This window comes from Talpa europaea (assembly GCF_964194135.1).
Source record: "Talpa europaea genome assembly, chromosome: X".
NCBI lineage: Eukaryota > Metazoa > Chordata > Mammalia > Eulipotyphla > Talpidae > Talpa > Talpa europaea.
In genome coordinates, this window is record NC_140081.1 from 46,535,479 (window position 1) to 46,556,667 (window position 21,189).

Consider the following 21,189-nt stretch of genomic DNA (forward strand, 5'->3'; position numbering starts at 1 on the left):
AGAGTGAGTGGGGAGCAGAACAGGTGAATCTACTGAAATACACTGCTAATGGGAGCAGTGGGTAAGACAGAAAATTTCTGCTGTGCTATATGTGAGTTAGCTCCCTTGCAGGGGATCGCACTCAGGCCACAGTGGTGAGAGTATGATAGTGCTGATACTTAACCCCTACGCCACCAAGGAGACCCATTTTTTTAAATGATTTTTCTTTATTTTTGCATAAAAGAACTGGGGTGCAAGCCAGAGGTGTGAGAGGGAAGGGGTGAGAGGATTCATCAGAGACAGAGTGGGGAACAGAACAGGCAGATCTACTGAAATATACTGCTAAGAAGAGCAGCAAGCGTATACTGCTAAGAAGAGCAGCATGCTGCACCATGTAGGTTCACTCCCTGTCTGGGGATGGAACTGAGGCCATTGTGGTGGGCCTTTGCAGTGGTAACACTGAGACTTCACCCCTAAGCCACCAGGGAGGCCCCATAAAATGGTAAATTATATGTCATTTTTTCCATAGATTTTTTTAACAAAGAAAATATAAATGTACTCAAAAGTGTCATTCTCTCTTCATCCCTGCTACCTTGTTCCCATTACACCCTTTTTTCCACTACTATTCTCCCTCTCTCTTTACTTAACCAACTCTTAGTTTCTTGATATTTCTTTCATACAACTGAACAGATAAATTATTTCTTATCTGCTCCTAGAAGTCTTCATTCTTTTATACAGCTGCATGGTGCTCTTAACATGTAAGCTATGCCTTACTTAACAATGAGGTACCTTCTAAGAAATGTGTCATTATGCGGGGCCTCCCTGGTGGCACCAGGGATTAAGTCTAACCATTGTGAAGCTATTGGCAGCCACTGCAGCATGAGTTCAATCCCTGGCCAGGTTGCTGACCAACATGGCGCAGCAGACCTCTCCTGTCTCGCCCGCTGCTCCCCTCAGCAGTGTATTTCAGTAGATCTACTATTCTGTTCCTCACTCTATCTCTGGTGAATCCTCTCACCTCTCCGCTCTTCTGGCCTACACCCCAGCTCTTGCATGCATAAATAAATAAATCTTAAAAAAAAAGAATTGTGTCATTATGAAGTTTCATTGTGGTGTGAATGTCAGAGTATAATTAGATAGACCTAGATGGTATAGCTTACTACGATCTAGGCTATGTGTTACAGCCTATTAGAACATCCATTGTATGTATGATTTGTCATTTACTGAAACATCATTAAGTGAGAAACAACTTTACTTGTGACATACAAATTAATTCAACCTCTCTCCTACTTATAGGATTTAGTTTACTTACAATATTTTGCAATTACAAACTTTTCACAATGTAGTGAATGACATTATACATATATGTTTTCATTTTGTTAAGAGGCTTATCTTTAGGAAAGATTTCTGGAAATGGGATTACTAGGGGGAAAGGTAAGTGCATGTTTTGTTTTTTGTTTTTTTTTTTTAGATATTGTCATTTTCCTTCCAGAAATATTATACCAACTTGTATTCCCATTAGCAGTGTATGAGAGTGCTTGTTTCCTCCCAGCCTTGCCACCAGAATGTCTTATCATACTTTTTCAATTTTGCCACCTGATAGATGAGAAAAACTATCTCAGTTTTTTTAATTTGCATTTCTTTCATTTCAGTGGGTTTGAGTATTTTTTTCATATGTTTGAGGGCCATATTTAACTCTTTTTCAAGTAAGTTATCTGTTCACAGATCCAATTTTTCTACCAGTATTTTTGATCCTTTGGCCCATTAAAAATTTTTGTAAGATATCTATATAACATAAAACTGACTATTATAACATTTTTAGCATACAGTTAACTGATAATAAATACATTCACAATATCATGCAGCCTAATCACCATCTAGCCCCAAAACTTTATTTTTTTTTAAAGATTTATTTATTTATGCATACAAGAGCTGGGGCACAGGTCAGAGATGTGGGGGGTGAGAGGACCCACCAGAGACAGAGTGGGGAACAGAACAGGCAGACCGACTGAAATACACTGCTGAGGGGAGCGGTAGGCAAGATAGGAGAGGTCCGCCTTGACCTGTGGCTTCTCCCTGGCCAGCCGGGGATAGAACTCTCGCTGCAGAGGCTGCGGATTGCTCCGTAGTGTGGTGCTCAACCCCGTACGCCACCAGGGAGACCTAAAAATTTATTTTAACTTGTAAAACTTAAGCTCTGTAACCATTAAACAATGATTTCCCATTTCTGCCTTCCCCGAGTCCCCGGCAACTACATTCCACTTTTATTTGCTACTCTGAGTACCTCATATGAGTGGAAATATACAGTATTTGTCCTTTTGTTAGTGTCTTGTTTCACTGAGTATAATGTCTTCAAGGTTCATCTGTATATAGCATGTGTCATAATTTCCTTCCTTTTAAAGGTTAAATAATATTCCACAACATATATCACATATTGTATTTATTTACTGTCATTGTACACTTGGATTGCTTCCCCCTCTTGACTATTGTGAATAATGCTGCTATGAGCACAGGTGTATAGATATCTCTTTAAGACTGTTTTAAATTCCATTGAGTACATACTCAGAAATAAAATACCTGGGTCATATAGTAACTCTACTTTCAATTTTTTAATTAAAACACATACTGTTTTCCACAGGGGCAGCACAATTATACATTCCTACCAGCGGTGACCAAGGGTTTAGATTTCTCCTTTTCTTTCTTTCTTTTTTATTTATTTCTTTATTTAATTTATTTTTTTTATCCTTAGCATTTTTATTTATTTTTTTTAAATAAATTTTATTTTTATATTCCCCATACAATTGCAATCCCCTTATTTTGACCACATTCCCTCCCCCCTCCCCACCCCCCACTCCTCATAGAGTGTCTCTGGTTCATAGTTTATTGTTGATTTTGATTTTCACTTTCTTATAATTATTCATTTTCCTGGTCCCTTATTTAGGTTTTCTAGATTCCTGCTATGAGTGAGACCATCCGGTATTTTTCTTTTTCTTTTTGGCTTATTTCGCTGAGCATGATCCCTTCCAGCGCCATCCATGTTGCTGCAAATTGCATGTGTTTGTCTTTTTTGAATGCTGAGTAATATTCCATGGTATATATGTACCACATCTTCTTGATCCAGTCATCTATTTTTGGGCATTTGGGTTGTTTCCAAAGCTTAGCTATTGTAAATAGTGCTGCTATAAACATAGGGGTGCAGGTGTTCTTTGGAATTGATGTTTCTGTGTCCTTTGGGTATATACCTAGGAGTGGAATTGCTGGATCATATAAAGCTCTATGTTTAGTAGGTCCAGAAATCTCCACACAACTCTCCATAGTGTTTGGACCAGTTTGCACTCCCACCAACAGTGCAGGAGAGTTCCTTTTTCTCCACATCCTCGCCAACATTTGTTGTTGCTAGTTTTGTTAATACGTGCCATTCTCACTGGTGTAAGATAGTATCTCCTTGTAGTTTTGATTTGCATTTCCCTGATTACAAGTGATGTTGAACATTTTTTCATATGCCTGTTGGCCATTTGCATTTCCTCTTCAGAGAAGTTTCTTTTTAGCTCTTCTGCCCATTTTTTGACAGGATTATTTTCTTTGTTGTTGTTGAGTCTCATCAGCTCTTTGCAGATTTTTGTGATCAGTCCTTTATCATTAGTGTTGTGTGCAAAAATGTTCTCCCAGTTGGTGGGGTTTCTCTTTGTTTTGTTATTGTCTCTTATGCTGTGCAGAAGCTCTTTAATTTGATGTCGTACCAGCTGTTGATCTTTGCCTTCACTATCACTGCTTTGGGTGATGTGTCTGTAAAGATGTCTTTGATGTGCCAATCCCGTAGTGTTTTGCCTATATTTCCTTCTATGTATTTTATGGTTTCAGGTCTTATGTCTAGTTCTTTAATCCATTTTGAGTTGATTTTTGTGTATGGTGTGAGGTAGTGGTCAAGCTTCATTCTTTTGCATGTAGCGACCCAGATTTCCCAGCACCATTTATTGAACAAATTTTCTTTGCTCCAATGCGTATTCTTTGCTCCTTTGTCAAAGATTAGTTGACCATAAATCTGTGGGTTTATTTCTGGATTTTCTATTCAATTCCATTGGTCTGTGTGTCTGTTCTTGTTCCAATACCATGCAGTTTTGATGATTATGGCTTTGTAGTGTAGTTTGAAGTCTGGGAGTGTGATGCCTCTATTCCCTTCTTTTTTTTTTTCAGGAGAGCTTAGGCTATTCAGGGTTTTTGGTGATTCCATATGAATTTCATCAATAATTGTTCTATTTCTTTGAAAAATGACATTGAAATTTTTATTGGAATAGCATTGAATCTGTATATTGCTTTTGGTAGGATGGCCATTTTAATAATGTTTATTCTTCCAATCCCTGAGCAGGGGATGTCTTTCCATTTCTTTGTGTCTTCTTCTATTTCTTTTAACAGTGTTTTATAGTTTTCTTTGTATAGGTCCTTTACCTCTTTTGTTAGATTTATTCCCAAATATTTGATTTTTTTTGTTTCAATAATAAAAGGGATGCTTTTTTTTTTATTTCTTCTTCTTCACATTTATTGTTTGTGTACTTTTACTGAACTGATTGATGAGTTGAATTAGTTTCTCTGTGGAGTTTTTGGCATTCTCTATGTATATTATCATATCGTCTGCAAATAGTGATAGTTTGACTTCTTCTTTTCCTATTTGGATTCCTTGTATGTCTTTCTCTTGTCTTATTGCTCTGGCTAGGACTTCCAGTATTATTTTGAAAAGCAGTGGTGAAAGTGGACATCCTTGTCTTGTTCCAGATCTTAATGGAAATGCTTTCAGCTTTTCACCATTGAGAATGATACTGGCCATTGGCTTGTCATATATGGCCTTTATGATGTTGAGGTATGTTCCTTGTATCCCAAGAATTTCAAGGGCTTTTATCATGAATGGGTGTTGCACTTTGTTGAAAGCTTTCTCAGCATCTATTGATATTATCATATGGTTTTTATATTTCTTTTTGTTGATGTGTTGTATAATGTTGATTGATTTTCGGATGTTGAACCATCCTTGTGTCCCTGGCATGAATCCTACTTGGTCGTGGTGAATTATCTTATGGATACATTGTTGGATTCTGTTGGCAAGGATTTTATTGAGGATATTTGCATCAGTGTTCATTGGGGAGATTGGCCTGTAATTTTCTTTTTTTGTGCTGTCTTTGTTGGGTTTTGGTATTAATGTAATGTTGGCTTCGTAGAATGTATTTGGTAGTATTCCTTCTTTTTCAATTTTTTGAAAGAGTTTGTGTAGGATAGGCACTAATTCACTGCTGAACATTTGGTAGAATTCATTTGTGAAGCCGTCTGGGTCTGGTCTTTTGTTTTTGGGGAGTGCTTTGATTACTGCTTCAATTTTTCTGCTTGTAATTGGTCTGTTTAGTTGTTCTATTTCTCCTTTGTCCAGCTTTGGATGATTATATCGTTCTACGAATTTGTCCATCTCTTCAAGGTTGTTGAATTTGTTTGCGTATAAGTGTTCATAGTAAGCTCTTATTATTCTTTTTATTTCTACTGAGTCTGTTGTGATTTCTCCTCTTTCATTTATATACCTATTTATGTGTTTTCTCCTGTTTTTTTTCTTTGTGAGCCTTGCTAGAGGTTTGTCTATTTTGTTTATTTTTTCATGTCAATAGAACTTTTTAAAAATATTTATTGATAATTATAAGAACTGTGGTATGGGCCAGAGATGTGGAAGGTGAGCGGATTCACCAGAGACAGAGCAGGGAACAGAATAGGCAGATAAACTGAAGTACATGAGGAGAGCAGCGGGTGAGTCAGGAGAGGTCTGCTGCGCCATGTGGGTAGCTCTCTAGCCGGGAATCAAACTTGTGCCACAGAGGCTGTGACCAGCATCACAGCGCTGTGCTCAATTCCTTGTGCCACCAGGGAGCCCCCCTTATTTTCTTTTAATAGTTTTTTTTTTTTTTAATCCTAATTTTTGGGAAACAGCTCAATTTTTATTTATTTATTTATTTATTTATTTATTTATTTATTTATTTATACATACAAGCACTGGGTACAGTCAGAAGCGCAGGAAGGTGAGAGAATTTACCAGAGCCAGAGCGAGCCAGAGCGGGGAGCAGAGCAGGCAGAAGGACCGAAGTACACTGCTGAGGGGAGCAGCGGGCGGCAGGAGAGGTCTGCGCACCATGTGGGACCCTCCTTTGGTGGCCGGGGAGCAGCCGGGGATCGAACTGGCGCTGCAGAGACTGCGGGCAGCTTCGCAACCCAGCGCTCAACCGCTGTGCCACTGGGGAGGCCCTCTTTTAATACTTTTATTTTCATGTTTCATGTCATGTTTCTGTTTTTGTGATACATTGCTTCTTGTAAGGAATTTAGAAAAGAGTGAAGAAGAATTCTTAAATATTGCCATAACTTCATCACTCAATGAAGACCACCCTTCTTTTCTAATCCTCCCCCTTTGAATTATGTAATCTCAGTTTCATTATACTATTTTAAGAATGCAAATAAACTAAGGAAAGCCCATGTATCTCAAAGGGTTTCTTAAAGACATTTTCTCAGTATATTCAGTTTAGAAGCAACTGGCCCATCTTCCTTTCTTTTCAATTTAGCATAGATCTGTTTCATATGAGACAAGACTAATGAACATATAATTAGTGAAAACCATTCCAGATTTCCAACTACCTACAATATAGTTTCAACTGCAAAAATAACAGATTCTAAGAAACAGTTGATAAATAATTCAGTTGTTAAGTGTTTTCCAGAGAAATAAAATATAAATGTTTATGTTTTAGGGACATTTATTACATAAAAATACCAATAAAATATTTTACTGTCCTTGGATTATGCTATTTTCTTTTATGAGTATGTGTCATTGAAGCTTTCATACTGATTTCTGCGTTTATCAATTTGCACATGCTCAGTAACATAAAAGATGGTTCTTCCTTCTACTTTCCCCCATTTAGGGAAATCTGGAAATTTGGGGGGAGGGTGAAGGAGGAAATGATTGCTTTGAAACATGTCATCACTTTGGAATTTGCCAGCTTACATGAATCATGTATTAACGTTTTAAATATAATTAGAGTAAGGAACTATTATAACAATCTAAAATATACCTAAGTTTACTGAGTTTATTTTTATAATCCACACTCAATGGAACATTCCTTCTTAAGAGCCTTAGAAATTCGCAACAGTATAATATAGGAAATTATGGTGTAGCATTGCTATTTTTGATAAATAGCATAATTTTTATAAATATTATCTATAAGAATTCATATATGTCTTAAGGTGTGTGGGGGGTATCTATTCCTAAAATCCTTTCATGGCATTTATTGAGATTGAGAACAGCTGTTTCCTGTATTCTTTTTTAAAAGATTTATTTATGCATACAGGAGCTGGGGTACAGGCCAGAGATACAGGGAGGGGGTGAGAGGACTTACCAGAGACAGAGTGGGGAACAGAACAGGCAGACTGACTGAAATACACTGCTGAGGGGAGCAGTGGGCCAGACACGAGAGGTCGGCTGCATCATATGGGTTTCTCCCTGGCCGGCTGGGGATCGAACTTGTGCTGCAGAGGCTGTGGATTGCTTCATAGTGCTGTGCTTAACCCCTTGCGCCACCAGGGAGGCCCCCCTGTATTCTTTTTCTCTGTATTATAGCCTTGACAGCTATTCACTTTCCCTTCAGTATCCTTAAGATCAAATCTTCATATTTCTTTTGATTTTTTTTATTTAGTCCTATTTTCCAGTCTTTTGAACATTTAATCCCAGTGGATTATCAATGGAACAGATTTTTTTTAAAGATTTATTTATGCATCAAGAGCTGGGGTACAGGCCAGAGATGAGGGAGGTGAGAGGATTCACCAGAGACAGAGTGGGGAACAGAACAGGCAGAGTGACTGAAATACACCGGCTGACCGGGTATCGAACTTGTGCTGCAGAGGCTGTGGACAGCTTCAGTGCAGTGGGTGAGACAGGAGAGGTCTGCTTCATCATGTGGGTTGTTCCCTGGCCAGCCGGGGATAGAACTTGTGCTTCAGAGGCTGCAGATTGCTTCGTAGTGCGGTGCTTAACCCCTTGCGCCACCAGGGAGGCCCAATCAATCCAACAGATATTAAGTAAGTTCTTATCTCTATGTATTCCTTCAAGCTATTTCTGTCCTTCACTTCCACTCCTATTTGAAATGGATACCCTTGTTGCTACCACCCACTCTGAGCAATTTAAAATTGATAGACAAATGAACAAGAGATTTGGGGTCATAAGTTTAAGCAAGGCAAGCATTTAGAAGGGATCACTTATCTATAGAGAATTATGAAATGTGTTCTTAGTGACCACTGTTCATCGTTTTGGTTTTCTGACTTCTGAAGTTATTTCCCAAGGCTTTACAGTAAATAGGTAACTGACTTTTGTTAATGAGGTTAAATTTTGACTTTGAGCAATGTCACTCCCATGTCCTCCATAACTCTTCCTCCCCTACTTCCCTAATCTTTTTCTTTAAGATTATTTATGCAATCAAGAGATGGGGTACAGGCTAGAGGCGTGGGGGGTAAGAGGATTCACTAGAGACAGAGTGGGGAACAGAACAAGCAGATTGACCGAAGTACACTGCTGAGGGGAGCAGCGGGCAAGTCAGGAGAGGTCTGCAGTGTCGTGGGTTTCTCCCTGGCCAGCCGGGGATCGAACTTGTGCTGCAGAGGCTGTGGACAGCTTCATAGGTTGTGTCTTAATGCCTTGCACCACCAGGGAGGCCCTACTTCCCTAATCTTTAATGTGAGATTGAGGATGGAAAAAAGAGAAAGAATATGTATCAACTATGGTTAGCTTTTACTTCTTACCTACTTGAAACAAATAGATCCTAATCCAAGAGCCATGGGGAGATTAGTCATTCCTGTTGTAACCATTATCTGACTTTTAACTTTTCTCTAAACCATTAATTTAAAGCATTTCAGGCATATGCTTCCTTATTATCCAATATACTACCTGACTGGGAGAATAGACTGCAATAGATACCCTTTTTCCAGATTGAAGTTATTTTCAACCAACCCCTACCACCCAAATGGTCTGTGGGTCTTATTTTTAGCCACCTTTGATATAGCTGCTATCAATCAGGTATTTCTCTAATATGTTACTTTCTTTGTTTTAGTGTGGAACCATCAGATAATCTACAATCCTTGATGGAGAAAAATCAGTCTCTGGTAGAGGAGAATGAAAAATTAAGTCGCGGTCTGAGTGAGGCAGCTGGTCAAACAGCCCAGATGTTGGAGAGAATCATTTTGGTGAGGCCCCAAGACTAAACTACTAGCAATCTGAAAATTAGTTGAAATATTTAACATGCTTCTCAGTTATGTGGAAAGAAATGGATTAGTATTACTGCATCTTTCTAGGGAAACCCCACTGGGGTAAATAAATGGTCTTATGATCATATATACAGAAAATTTAAAAGCAGCGGACACATATATATCTACCACAAAGAACCTACATGAATCCCATTTTTATTTTTTTATTTTTTTCATTCATTTATTCTTTTAATTTAGGAAACATTAGGATCCTCCCCATCAAGTAGCACCACCACTGCAGGGTGCCAACCACCAAATCACCCATAGTCCACCACCATAGTCCATTGTGTTTCCTTCCCTCCTTGCTACTACCCTGTCCCCCCACTCCTTCCCCCTTTGGATATTTCAGTTCTATAGTTAGCTTTTAAGTTTGTCTATCACTGATTAGTTTAGTTTCTCTACATTCCACATATTTATTTAAAGATTTATTTATTTATGCATACAAGAATGGGAGTAGGCCAGAGGAGTAGACGGTGAGAGTATTCACCAGAGACAGAGTGGGGAACAGAACAGGCAGAGTGACTGAAATACACTACTGAGGGGAGCAGTGGGCGAGTCAGGAGAGGTCTGCTGCGCCATGTGGGTTGCTCCCTGGCCAGGGATCGAACTTGTGCTGCAGTGGCTCCAGATAGCTTCATAGGTTGCGTCTTAACCTCTTGAGCCACCAGGGAGGCCCTACATTCCACATATTAATAACACCATCTGATATTTATCATTCTCCTTCTGACTTATTTCACTTAGCATTTTCCCTTCCAATTCCGTCTGTTGTTTTTATTTTATATAATTTTCACATCATTTTTAATTTTTGCACAATGTATGCATTTTCATCTTGGTTATATTCCCCATGCAATTCCCACCCCCCCCCCTTATTTTGACCCTAATCCCTCCTCCTCTGAGTCCCATTTTTAAATAGATTTCTTCTAAAATACTAAAGAAAACAGAACTAGCTCCCTTTGTCACCTTAAGTCCTGTCTAATCTTTATAACAGCAAGTGTCCTTTTACTAAGATTTTAGTTCCACTCTGTCTCCATTCCCCTAACATTGTCACATTTCATATCTCATTGTAACAGCTGCCATGGTAAGATAGAACAGCTGAGAAATTAATTTTGATTCCTTTTACATATGGTTAATTTCCAAATAGTGGATCACCATGTGACAGATTACACCAGTTTTGCATCCTACTACCTGTCGGACAATAACCTAGATCACTGTGTGCTGGTTGTGTCGCTAATGTTTTTCTACTAATCTAAATACAACTCAATCTTTGATAGCACAGCTATTGCTAGAAGTGAAGATGAGTCTCACAAAATGTAATTGGGCATCTGTAATTTATACACCTTCATATATCAGTGTGTTTACTAGTCAAGGAAGGGTATACTGCTTAAACATTTCTTTAAATGGGGCCAGATCTCATGTCCATTGTAATGTCCAGAAGGATGAAAATGGGATTGAAGGGATTTTAGTAAAAGGCAAAAGATTTATACGATCTGAAGAGAAACTAGAGTATAGAGGGGATTTTATGTACCATATCTGTTGCCAGTGCTGCCTTTGAAGTAACTCTAAGCAGTGTTTCACATATATGTGAGTATGGTTGACATAACAGACAGTACTTTTTATTCCAGTCACATAGCCATCTGACCTTTATGAGGTTGTTACAATGGTTGCCCAATAGGCTGATTGTTTAATGTCCTGTCAGAATATCATAATAAGCACAGCATTTTTGTCCTATATAAACTGTCCTTCCCAAATTTATTGCAGCATCCAACATATTACAGATACTGTGATTGAAATAAAATGGAAAATATCAATCACCCTTCCTAAACCAGAGCTGCCTTTTGCCATTACTTTTCTACCATCATTCTTGTGTCTCACCCGTTTTCTTTTATTCTTTCGCTAAAGTGAATATTTCATATCAGATAGTGTGACTTGAAAAAAATCTTAGTTCATATGCAGTTGTGAGGCCCTTTTATGTTTTAAATGCCCTTATGCTGGAGCTAGGAACAGTGTGTGGTAGGAGGCAGATTAAAGTAAGTGGGTTTTAGGGGGTGGTTTTTTTGTTTTTTTTTTTTTTTTTTTTCAAACAGCAGGGAGTAGCATGCCCGGAAGTACTGGTTTTTCCCTCAGTTGCAAAGTTCTATGTAGAATTAAGGGTTCACACTCCATCCCATAGTCTGAGCTTCATGGCAAACATAAGACCCAGCTGCTTAGCTGCTATTTTTAGTAGCTCATGTTCACTGAAGGGCTAATTTCCATGACTCCGTTAAAAAAAACACTTTCTCATTAAATAACCAGAGCCCACTAAATCTCCTCTTAACAGCAAGAGAGGCAACCTCTCTACATAGATTTTAATCCATAGGAGTAGGAACAAGTCCATAATTAGGTGGGGCTGTCAGGCACTGCCACTGATGATCTCCTGGGTCTCTGTTGCAGACAGAACAAGCAAATGAAAAAATGAACGCCAAGCTAGAAGAGCTCAGGCAGCACGCTGCGTAAGTTTCCTACCAGATATTTGTTAGTATACTACCTTAGTATATAATCATGAGTTCTCTGGCCTTTGCAGTACAATTAACCCTGGGTTCCTTTGCTTGAATTTTTAGCTGCAAAGTGGATCTTCAAAAGCTAGTAGAGACTTTGGAAGACCAGGAATTAAAAGAAAATGTAGAGTTGATTTGTAACCTGCAGCAAGTGATTACCCAACTATCGGTAAGCCAAGTAGGTACAGTATAAATAGGCATATTGCTTTCATTTGTTTCTCTTGATACATATAAATATGTCTCACTCTGTGAGTAAACAACTAGATTGTAAGCTGTTAGAGGGCAGAGATCATGGATCATTGGATGTGATCTGAATATTGAATTTGTTAAATCAAAACACTCAGAGGTTACATGTGAAATGGCACATTAATATTTCAGTATTCTAATCAAACACTGAAAACAACGACATAGCACTGCAAAATTGCCTGGATCACACAAGCAACAGCCATTGATTTGCTGTCCTTTCAAGTATAGGCTAACTTAATAAGAGGCCTTGTACCATACCCTGACTTAAAATAAACTGGGTTCTGACAGATAGCTTAGAGAAGTGAAAATGAGTCTCAACAAAATGTAATTGGGCATCTGTAATTTATACACCTTCATATATCAGTGTGCTTTCTAGTCAAGGAAGAGTACACTGCTTAAACATTTCTTTAAATGGGGCCAGATCTCATGTCCATTGTAATGTCCAGAAGGATGAAAATGGGATTGAGGGGATTTTAGTAAAAGGCAAAAGATTTATACGATCTGAAGAGAAACAAGAGTATAGAGGGGATTTTATATACCATTTCTGTTGCCAGTGCTGCCTTTGAAGTAACCAGGGAATACCATAACTCTCTATTATAACCAGTAATAAATAAGTTTAAATGATTATGCTCCTATTAATTCCCATTTTTATTTCTAGTCGTTGTGGGTGGGCTTGGGAAGGGAGTGTTTATTTGTTATTTTTTCCCAGAACAGATAGATATTTTTTCATTGAAATTTTATTATGTTAAAGGTTGTGGTTTGTTAAGGGGTTATGGTTGGCTTTGTTCCATCTACACTCTACTGTTTATTATTCTGAAGCAACAATATGTGTGTAAATGCCTAAGGTAAGTCCTAGCTCTTGGGAAGAGGTTTCAATTTTACCAGAACAGTGATTCTCCACCCCAGGTCTTGCCCAGTATTTTCTAGAGTTGTTAAAAGGGTATCAGAATCATCCATTCCTACATTTTACTCATAAAGAATCAATGAAGAAAATATATAGAATTGTGGGGAGAAGAGCTAGGATGACCAGTTCCAGGAAATTAAATGAGTAAACTCCCAAAAGACTGGAAGTAATATTTTAGAATAAGTAGGATTGTGCAAAACTATCACAAGTAATCCAATAATAACAAGTTGTTTATCAAACAGACCACAGTAACTGAGAACCTAGGCCCCAGAGCTGGACAAATTCTGGTTTGAAGCAAATTCTGCTATTTACTTGCTAAATATTGTTGTGATATCAAAAGAAAATAATTTAGTGACTCAGATGCAGGTTAAAAGTTCAGCTCGTGTACGTAGTTAGTTTGGCTCAACTAGCAGTTTTGTTGTTAATTGCTGTGAAACCTTTGATTGGAGGCTGTTCCAGTTTTCATGGCTCTTGCTCAAGAACATCCAATCCTGATAACTGATTATTTTTCAAGAGTTGTTCTTTTTATAAACTTTGTCATTTGTCAGTTGGTCAAGGTTCACAGGTGGAAAAGAAAGGGGGGACTAGAAAGGAGGCAAGGATAACCCTCCCTTCTGTATGTTTTAATCCTCTTGCATTAGTAATATCAGCATAAAGGAAGGGGTGATTAACTGCCAAGAAAATTCAGGAAGGTAGCACAGAAAAAACAGGGTCCCAAAAAATGAATAGGAATTTGCAATTCAGACAGAAGGGAAAGTACAGTTTATATAGAGGAAAAAGTATATGAAAAGCAAAGGGGTACATAAGTTTAGAAGATGGCAAGAACTTCTAGGTGACTAAAGTATAGTGTGCATGTGAGAGAGTGGGTACCACAAGGTTAAATTTCACTAGTTTTATAATTCCTCTTAAATATAGCTGAAACATCTGATGTATGAAAACCTTGTGTGAGCTACTTCAGAATTAAGGCATCTGGGCAGCATACCTCCTCTAGAGCCAAAACTTACAAGATCAGAAAAGAATGATCCAGGACACCATTGTTCATGACCACCATGCCAGTGTTAAAGGATTTCACACCACCGCGATTCTGGGGCTTTGAGTCACATGGGAAAAATGAACAGAAAAACAGATGGAGCCAAGTTAATAAAATAGAGAAGGCATACCCTCAGCAAAGATCTGGCAATATGATAGGTGCCTGGTGTACCTATTTATAGGTACACTTTTAGGAAGTTGCTAGTGGTGGCTGTCTCAGAGGAACTCTGTAGAATCATTGTGTCTGCCACTAAAATTCATTTGGCACATGCAGCATGAAGGTGCTGAAGATTGCCACAAGCTGATCAAGTTCCTGGCTTCCATCCACTCACAGTTAATCACAGTAAATCCTTTCACCCAGGCTCCTGCCGGACTCTTGAGTCACAGTTCTCCATGTTTATTGTTTGGAGACCCTCCCAACTACCTATTATTTTTTTGGAAGTACACAACAGTAGATCCTGTGGCTTTTATTAAGACTCACTACAGTGAAAGCAAAGTGTTTCAAATGTAAGTGCTTGTGCCCTTCATTCTGGATTAAAACTATTTTTATGTTAAGTGATGGGTGAACACCCCCTTTTCATTTATGAAGGCAACCATTGTTCCAGGTCTTCCTCCTGGGGCTTTAAGTACTAAACTGTACCATTTCTTCCTTTAAAGTATAATTCAAGCAAACCTCTTTGTTGTGGTTACCTGTGAGGAAATTCATGTAGTCCTTTTAGTTTCTACAAAATCAAATTGTTTTTGTTGTTTTTACCCCCTCCTTCAAGAACAGTTGCATAAAAAACCTTTTGTGTGCCAGGTAGTTGTATTGCCTATAGCTAGCAAGCACAAATTTCATTTTGGAGGATAGTGCTGGTTTATGGGTTAATGTGCCTCAATGTACCTAGCCTTGTTCAAAAATCCTCTTTTACTTAAGAGAGGTTCTATTAAACCTTTAGAATGGAGGTAAAGATGATTATTAGATTGAAATAAATCCTATGTTACATATTTACTTTTTAGATTACCAAGGTAGAATCCTGTCATGTTCATATAGAACATGTCACCAAAGTTTAAACCTTAGAATTGTGAAATTTCATTGGGTCAAAAGCCAAAAGGTAAACCACAATAGCAACATGTCTTCAAGGATTAACCCATTTTTCTTTTTATCTTAACCCTCTGGAAGGTGCTAGAAGAAGTCTTGTGTTTTGAAAGGGATTTACTATGTTCTGCCCTTGGAGAGTAGCCAGTACTATCAATCATGCTGGAAAAGGATGTGGGAGCACTTCAACTTCCTTTGATTTCTCTGAGTTTGACTGGTCAGGAATTTGGGGGCAGAATAAGGGAAATGATTTACAAACAGCATTTACTAAGGACCTTTTCACTCCTTGCCTTGAAGGTACCTCAGTTCAAGTTTCAACAACTATGTAATGTTTCACTGGCTGGTGCAGAGACTTCATGTGTTAACCCTAAATTCTTGCCTCGCTCTTGAGCCAATAGCACTCTCACCTATGACCTCATTAATGACATGACTTCCTGGAAATAATCCTTTCTTCCCAGGGCTCTGCAGAATCACAAACACTGAAGTGGTAACCCATATGTTGCAATGCCAAATAAAACCTAAATTCTAGTGGGGAGAACAGAGCTTGCTCATATAATAGCCTATAAACAAATTAGTGCTAATAAGACGTTTAAGGCTTCCCTTCTAGGTGGTTGTTTTTCCAATGCCCAAAGAAAGGTATTTGCCCTTCTCTGGGAGGAAATCAGTGCTTACCCTTTCCCTTCAAGTAACTATTACCTGGAGTAGCCACATATGATTGGTTTTTATGTATATGAGAGAGATGCTACAGTATATTTGTCTGACTTCATGAGCATATTTTCCTGGGGTATCCACCTGTGGTATTTATTTCCTTTTAGATGAGGCTCTTGTTACCTTGACTTACTACCCTTGATCTTAGCCAAAGGCCAAGAAGTGATCTTGTTATCTTGACTTACTAAAATGAAAATCAAAAATAACCCTCATTCTATTTACTTTTTCTCCTACATTGACTTTATTTGATGTGTCTGTTCTTAGGATTGTATGTCCATGAAAAGTGGCTAGATCTCTACATTATAGAGGTAGACTTAGTGGTAAAAGCATAAGAAGAAAGGGTAGAGTCCATAAAGTCAATTTAAACTTTGGTCTGTCAGAATAGCTACGTGTTTCACTCTTGCCTAAACATCTCTGACAGAGCAGGAGAGGTACAATAAATATGTTGATTGCCACATCACCCTATTTTTTACAAAGACTGTATGATCAACCTTTATAAAGAAGATAAACTCTTAAAAGATGGGAGATAGAAATGTAGCTGTTGGGATATATGTGACTACAAAATAAGTCCAGCACTTGAAAGAAATTAAATAACCAATATAAAATCCACTAGTAAGCTTAACTTCAGAATTTTTTCCTAAACTGGAATATCATTTGTCACTGCAGGATGAAACTGTTGCTTGCATAACTACAGCCATTGATACTGCAGTGGAACCAGATGCGGTGAGTAATTGGTGCCTTTGTGTAGAACCAGGAGATTTAACTGTGACATGCCCTACAGTTTATAACTCAGCTAAGGAAGAGGATCTCTGATTGCTACTATCCTCGACAGAATGTCCTGGAAATCCAGAAATCTTGAGTATAAATCTCTGCTTTGTAAAAACCCCAATGTGGATAGGCTCTTTCTCTCTCTAGTAGCTAGTAAGGGTGGCAGGGTTTCTCGGGGATATCATGTTCCATTTTTGTAGTATGACTTACTGATTTCTTGTTAGATGATAATATTCTGCATCAACTGTCTAGCAAGTAAAAATAAATTAGGAAATTATGGAAAAATCAAAAATGCTTAAGAGAAGAAATGGAAGAATTTTTTTTCTCAGCATAGAACTTTTCTAGGGATGAGATGGCTAGGAGCTAAAAGAACCAACGAGTGTTTAAGTTTTAAGAATAGATAAAATGTATCAGATGTTGGCTAAAGGTTATAAAATTATTTTTTTTTCTTCTGGCTTATTTCACTGAGCATAATTCCTTCTAGCTCATCCACGTTGCTGCAAATGGCATGAGTTTATCTTTTTTGATTGCTGAATAATATTCCATTGTGCATATCTACCACATCTTCTTGATCCAGTCATCTGTTTTGGGGCATTTGGATTGTTTCCAGGTTTTACCTATTGTAAATAGTGCTGCAGTAAACTCTATGGGGACTACACCTGAAGGGGTAGGGGGAGGAAAATATTGTTTAAAAATGAACAATGATGTAAGAAAATAAAATAATAATAATTTAAAAAATCAAAATATATAAAAAATATTATAAAATTAAAATGAAAGGCTGTACAAAGGTTTGCTTGAAACAGCTTTTACCCCCTAAAATATGTATCATTTTTCACATTCTGAAAGAAGAAAGATGGGGGGCATAAATCAGATTCTAGAAGTCAGCTCTGTGAGAATAAATGGAGCCTTTTCTCCATTTCACCCATTCCTACAGTGCCATTTCTAGGGCCCTCTCTCCTCTAAATATCCCTTAGAATGAGGTAAAATAAGAAATGTTGCTGAGATCAATGAAGGAAAGAGCAAGAACTTAGTTTGCACTAAAATAGTTAAAGTATATGAGAAATAAGGTGCTTGTAGAGCAGAATAATAGGCTAGCTCGAGTTATTTCAAATGTTTAAAGCTAATGTTGTATGAAAAGCCACAGTTTTAAAAGAAAAGAGGTACTGGTAATGGAGATGTGGCTGTGAGACTTGATGAAACTGTGCTTAAGGAATTCCAGTTGCTTGTTTCTCTTATAAATCATTTTCCTGATCTTTTCCAGCAAGCAGAAACTAGTCCAGAGACCAGCAGGTCTTCTGATGTTTTCACCACTCAGCATGCTCTACGTCAAGCTCAGATGTCTAAGGAGTTGGTTGAGTTGAATAAAGCCCTTGCTCTGAAAGAGGCCCTAGCCAGGAAGATGACTCAGAATGACAGCCAACTACAGCCAATTCAGTTCCAGTACCAGGTAAAACATTTCGTAGGGTACAATTTGACGTATCTGCCCTCTCTCTTTAATTCTTTAACGGAATTGAAACAAAATGGGCACAACAGTTTTGATGATGACAAGACAACATAATGTGTACGTAGTACAACTAGAGTTGTACTGTACCATTATAAGTAAAAGGATACATTCAGGTTAGGGAACCCCTAACTTTGTTCTTTTTAATCTAATACCTTACCTTATGCAATAGGTAATTAATAATTTGATAATGATATAATATGTGTGGTCCCTACTTGTTAAGAAATTTTATTTGATAACTTATGCAGGGATTCTGAGAACAGTAGATCTCTTGGTAGATAGATCTGGGTTGTTGTGTGAATTCTGAAGAGCCCTAGAGTGGATATCACTTGACTTGATAAATGGCTAAACTAGTGGTAGTTCTCAGTTACCCTTGCTAATTAATAGACAAATCTTTGCCTTTTAGATTACCCATAGGGTTAGCCTTGCTCCAGACCTTATTTTCCTTTGTAGTCCATTGTTTCCCATCACAGACAAAGGGGTGTTAGAGGGCTGGTAGGGGGAAGGGTGAATTGTTTTTCCCATCATGCTATAGCCTACCACCCCCAAATTCCTATACAGTGAAAATGGAAATCCCTATAGTAGTCTTGTGTTTCTTCCACCAGCTCTCCTAAGTAATTTTCACTTCTTTTTCCCCCTAGGGTAGAATTGCCTCTAAAATAATAACTGGGTTACCAGTAGAGTTTTTATTCCCTTTTTGTAATCACAGTCTCATCTAACTTTTTTAAATATAAAATTTTATTAATGTCAAACAAATGAATATATAAAATTTTTTGGAAGTCAAATAGCACAATACTCAAAAGTAAGAGCAGTTTCTTGCCTAACACATTCTCATCTAGTCCCTAGGCTTATGCTTTGAGTTTTTTAGGCTGTTTCTTTTGACATTTGCCTCCAAGTTTTTAGATAAGAGCTTCAGATGCCTTTAGATGAGGTAATACAATTATATTAATTAAAACATTTTTATTCATTCTCTTTCCCTTGTACCACTTTTTTATATTTTTTAAAATTATGTTCATTGATATAAAATTAAATCTATGAAATTTTGTTACTAAATATTTTTTTAAAAAACTGTATTTGTTGAGGTAAGATTGATTTACAATACTGTATATGTTTTAGGGGTTTAAATTCACACCTCTACATATGACAACTCTCCCACCACCAGATCATCAATAATCCTCCACCATAGTCCGCTGAGTCCCCTCCCCGCTTCATAACCAAATCCCCCCCACCTCCTTTCTGGTAGCCTTAGTTCTGCAGTAAAATCAAGGGTTTGTTTTGGCTTAATTTTTTCTGTTCCTTTGCTTTGTAGACATTCTCAATTGACTTCCTACTATGGAAGTTGAAACTGCAGTTCTCTTATATAACCACCCATGCACCCTGCCTTACCTCTGTTTTTCAAAATGGTTGCGTCACAATTTCTGATTTAATGAATATTAAGTGTTTAAATGTTTATGATTGCGTAAAATATATTTTTCAGCTGAGCCATGTGTATAATATGATTCCATTTCCTTCTCATACAACTTTTGTATTTCCTGTTATTAATAATCTCATTTTTTCATTTACTTAATAGTCTGTGTACCTATCAACAATTTATATCCACACAACTTAACAAAATTATAAAGTTCCTCTCAATATGATCAAACATACCAGGTAATTTGTTGATCCTTTTCTTTGCTGAAGACAACCCTCCTGGAATCTTTCTCTCCTAGTTTGCTTCTCTATAGGCCTATCATCCTAATACCACCATTCTGGGAATTTGCTTCATTTCTCATTTCTGTGTTGAAGTAGTTCCAAATCATCTTCTTTCTTGGGATATACCTTTGTTTTGGTGCAGTACAATGCCAGTAGCATTTTTATTATATTTGTTAGTTTGACTGATATCAGGATTCTATGATGGATTAAATTCTACAATGAAGGGTTTATTCTATTGTCTTCTATTTCCAATGTTGCTGTTGAAAAGTCCATTACAATTCATGATTCTTTTTATTTGACCTAAATTTCTTCCCCTCTGAAAACTTTAGGGATCTTTTTTTTTTTTTTTTTGTCTCCAAGTGTTATTTTAGCTCTTTCCACTCTACTTAGTCAGTTACCACTTATCTAATTATTTTCCTCTTCCAAATGTTTGTTTATATCCCTTGACTACTCTCTTCATCCTTGTTCATGTATACCCCCTTTGGGAATCATTTTATTGGGATTTTAGGAGAGAAAAAAGTTAAATGTATAGCTTAATCCTCTGTGTTAACAGTATATATAATGGGGCCTCCCCGGTGGCACAGCGGTTGAGCGCTGGGTTGCAAAGCTGCCCGCAGCCTCTGAGGCGCCGGTTCGATCCCCGGCTGCTCCCCGGCCACCGGATGAGGGTCCCACATGGCGCGCAGACCTCTCCTGCCTCCCGCTGCTCCCCTCAGCAGTGTACTTCGGTCCTTCTGCCTGCTCTGCTCCCCGCTCTGGCTCTGGTGAATTCTCTCACCCTCCTGCACTTCTGACTGTACCCAGTGCATGTATAAACAAAACAAACGAATAAATAAATAAAAACACATGCCTCTTTATAAAAAAAAAAAAAAACAAAAAACAGTATATATAATGCAGCCCTTTTTAGGTCGAATGTATTTTGGCCTTTCCAGATAAACAAAGGATTAACAGTAAGGCTGAGAAATTATTCTTCTCTTCTTGTACTCTTGCTTAGAAACATAGAGACATGTATTCCCCCAGTGTACTTCTAACCCTATAAGAGGAGGTACTAGTAATGAGCTATAGCTATAGTTGTTATTTTGCTTTTTTCCCCTTGAAATCAAATATGCTTGAACTCCCAAGCCTAAGTTAATAGGAAATAAATTCTTAACATAAAACAATACCTTTTAATCACATGTAAACCACCATCTCTCTTTTTCTAAGGAATAAAGAAAGGCAAGGTTTTTTTGTTTTAAAGAATATTTTCTCCTACCACTGTGAATCATTGTTTTTGATTAACAAAGATTACTATGAGTTATAATAGATTAAGACTCAAATATTTAAACAATTACCTTTGTGGAGTGAGACGAATATTGACTGAATGTGGTATATATGATGAAGAGGTACTATTTTTTTTTTTACCCATTCAGTTGGTAAATTTTTTTAAAGATTTATTTATTTATGC

The 21,189-nt window shown here is 37.6% G+C and overlaps 1 protein-coding gene across 1 annotated transcript in view; it reads left to right on the forward strand.

Annotated features, from left to right (window-relative positions):
- KIF4A (kinesin family member 4A) overlaps positions 1-21,189 on the forward strand; it is a gene marked incomplete at both ends in the record, with an annotated part of 164,926 nt that overhangs the window by 95,710 nt on the left and 48,027 nt on the right. Inside the window, 5 exons of the mRNA XM_084259211.1 lie at positions 9,093-9,225; positions 11,716-11,774; positions 11,883-11,988; positions 16,451-16,507; positions 17,814-17,999. Coding sequence (XP_084115337.1) covers positions 9,093-9,225; positions 11,716-11,774; positions 11,883-11,988; positions 16,451-16,507; positions 17,814-17,999 — 541 coding nt within the window. The remainder of the gene's footprint in view (positions 1-9,092; positions 9,226-11,715; positions 11,775-11,882; positions 11,989-16,450; positions 16,508-17,813; positions 18,000-21,189) is intronic.